A 1989-nucleotide genomic window follows, 5' to 3' on the forward strand; every position below is an offset into this window, starting at 1 on the left:
ATAAAATGAAGGGTGGGAAGCCAAGGAAACTGCAGGTGGCTGGAGACATGATTCTGCAATGAAAGATGTGGCTATGAGGTACTTTCAGCACAAGAACTGCAAACCCAACCCAAGAGAATGTCCCTCAAATGCTCTTTGCCTCCATAATTCTTTTCAGACACTTTTTCTTTTCTACCTGACTTATGGGAAATGATCAAAAAACACAGGAGATGTTTCTAGCATCACGGGCTAGAGGCCCCAAGGAATTGCAGCATGGATGGAGGTGGCAGGGAGAAAGGACTAAACGCTGGGGAGCCAGAGCAAGGCTCCACCCTGGAGGAGTCATGCCTGTGTGTTCTCTCCCCCACCCACCCCTACTCACTCGCAAGGAGTACAGACCAGGCACCGTATGAGTGATGTCATAAAAGCCCAGGCAGTTTCAGTCTAGCTGTGCTGGAGGAAGCACATGACCTGTGGCGGAAAGTGTGTCTTTGTGTATCCATGTAGAAGACCAGGTTGAACGTCCGTGATTAAAAGTCTCTTTCTAAGGTCCTTCTGAGGAAGGAAGTCCCTGTGCCCCTGTTGCCTCCAAGCTTCCCAAACCAGCCCTCCGAGATGCCAAGGTGAGAGCCAGATGTTCCACCAGACTCTCCATCCTGTCATCCTGTCTGCAGAAGGCGATTTCTGCCATGTGGGTCTCACTCCTGTCTCCGTCACTGGTGGCCTTCTCCTTGCTCCTCAAAGTAGTCATGGCAAAACCATTTGTCCACCTGATCTATGCCCATAACTCCACCTGCCTTGATTTTGAAGCTGTCCCTGCCTGCTTCGGCCCACCACTCCCTGAAACAGGTCTCACAGGTTACCTGGTGGAGGCTGTACCTTCCAATGCCTGCTACCCCATTGAAGTTCCTCCAGCCTCCAACAGGACCCCTTCAGGCTTCTTTGTGCTCATCCGTCGATATGACTGCCCCTTTGGCACCAAGATCCTTCATGCCCAGCAAGCTGGGTACCAAGCAGCCATCATCCACAACATCTACTCAGATCTGCTGGTGAGCATGGCCATCAAGATGAAAGAGACCAGGCAGCAGGTTTTGATTCCTTCTGTCTTCATTGGGGGAACGGCGGCCAAGCTGCTGAGAAGGCAGGCCCATTCTGAGAAGGGCATCCAAGTCACAGCAAAGGTGCCTCGGGGTTATTACAACCCATGCTGGGAGGGCCGGGACATCTCTGTTTGGGACCCAGCGCGGCATTACTTGAGTTTTTGGCCAGGCTACTGCACCCAGCAAGTCATCATTGAGTTCTTCCAGGAGTTTGGGGTTCTAATCCTGCTGGGAATGTGCCTGAGCTTCCTGCTTTTTGCTGGCTGGAGGAAGTGGCATCAATGGAACAGCAGCATCCGAGTGAAGACCTTCCGAAGAGGTGACAAGAATGACTCCTGTGTGATCTGCATGGCCGAGTATGAAGCAGGAGAGCGGCTGAAAATCCTTCCTTGTGGCCATGCCTATCACAGCACCTGTATCGACACCTGGCTCCTTATCCAACCCAGGGCGGGGAAGACCTGCCCAATTTGCAAGCAGAAAGTCAACCCAAACATCTAGCTAGGAGGGCAAGGAGCTGAGGGGTTCTTGAATGAGCAGCAAGATGGGGAAAATGGAAAAATCTGAAACAACAAAATTCTCCCAATGTCAGCTGTTGTCCGTCTCATTTTATTGCAGTGTGGTGTTCAGGTACAGAGGGGACGAGGTCTGTGGTTGCTGTTGTGCCGAGGGGGTTTAAAAGCAGGGTGCATTTCCGTGGGAGGTCAGAGGGTGGCCATTCTGTAGGATGGGTGCAAGGTGATGGGAATTCTGCAAACTTTTCTTCAGAGCGCTGCCTACCCTGGCTCACTCGCCTTCTCCCTTGCAGCCTGCTCTTTCACTATGAGCAAATAGGCAGTTTGACTGCAGAGATGGGGAAAAGCCTGACATTGACTGGAAGGCGGTGGGGTGGGTCCTGACTGGTCCTTCAGAT

The 1989-nt window shown here is 52.1% G+C and overlaps 1 protein-coding gene across 1 annotated transcript; it reads left to right on the forward strand.

Annotated features, from left to right (window-relative positions):
- Positions 1–668: 668 nt before the first annotated feature.
- Positions 669–1577, forward strand: LOC123016867 (E3 ubiquitin-protein ligase RNF167-like). Its single transcript, XM_044417572.1, has one exon. The coding sequence runs from the start codon at positions 669–671 to the stop codon at positions 1575–1577; it is 909 nt and encodes a 302-aa protein (XP_044273507.1).
- Positions 1578–1989: the final 412 nt, after the last annotated feature.

This window comes from Varanus komodoensis, unplaced genomic scaffold (genome assembly GCF_004798865.1).
Source record: "Varanus komodoensis strain SLA01 unplaced genomic scaffold, ASM479886v1 scaffold89, whole genome shotgun sequence".
Classification (NCBI taxonomy): Eukaryota; Metazoa; Chordata; class Lepidosauria; order Squamata; family Varanidae; genus Varanus; species Varanus komodoensis.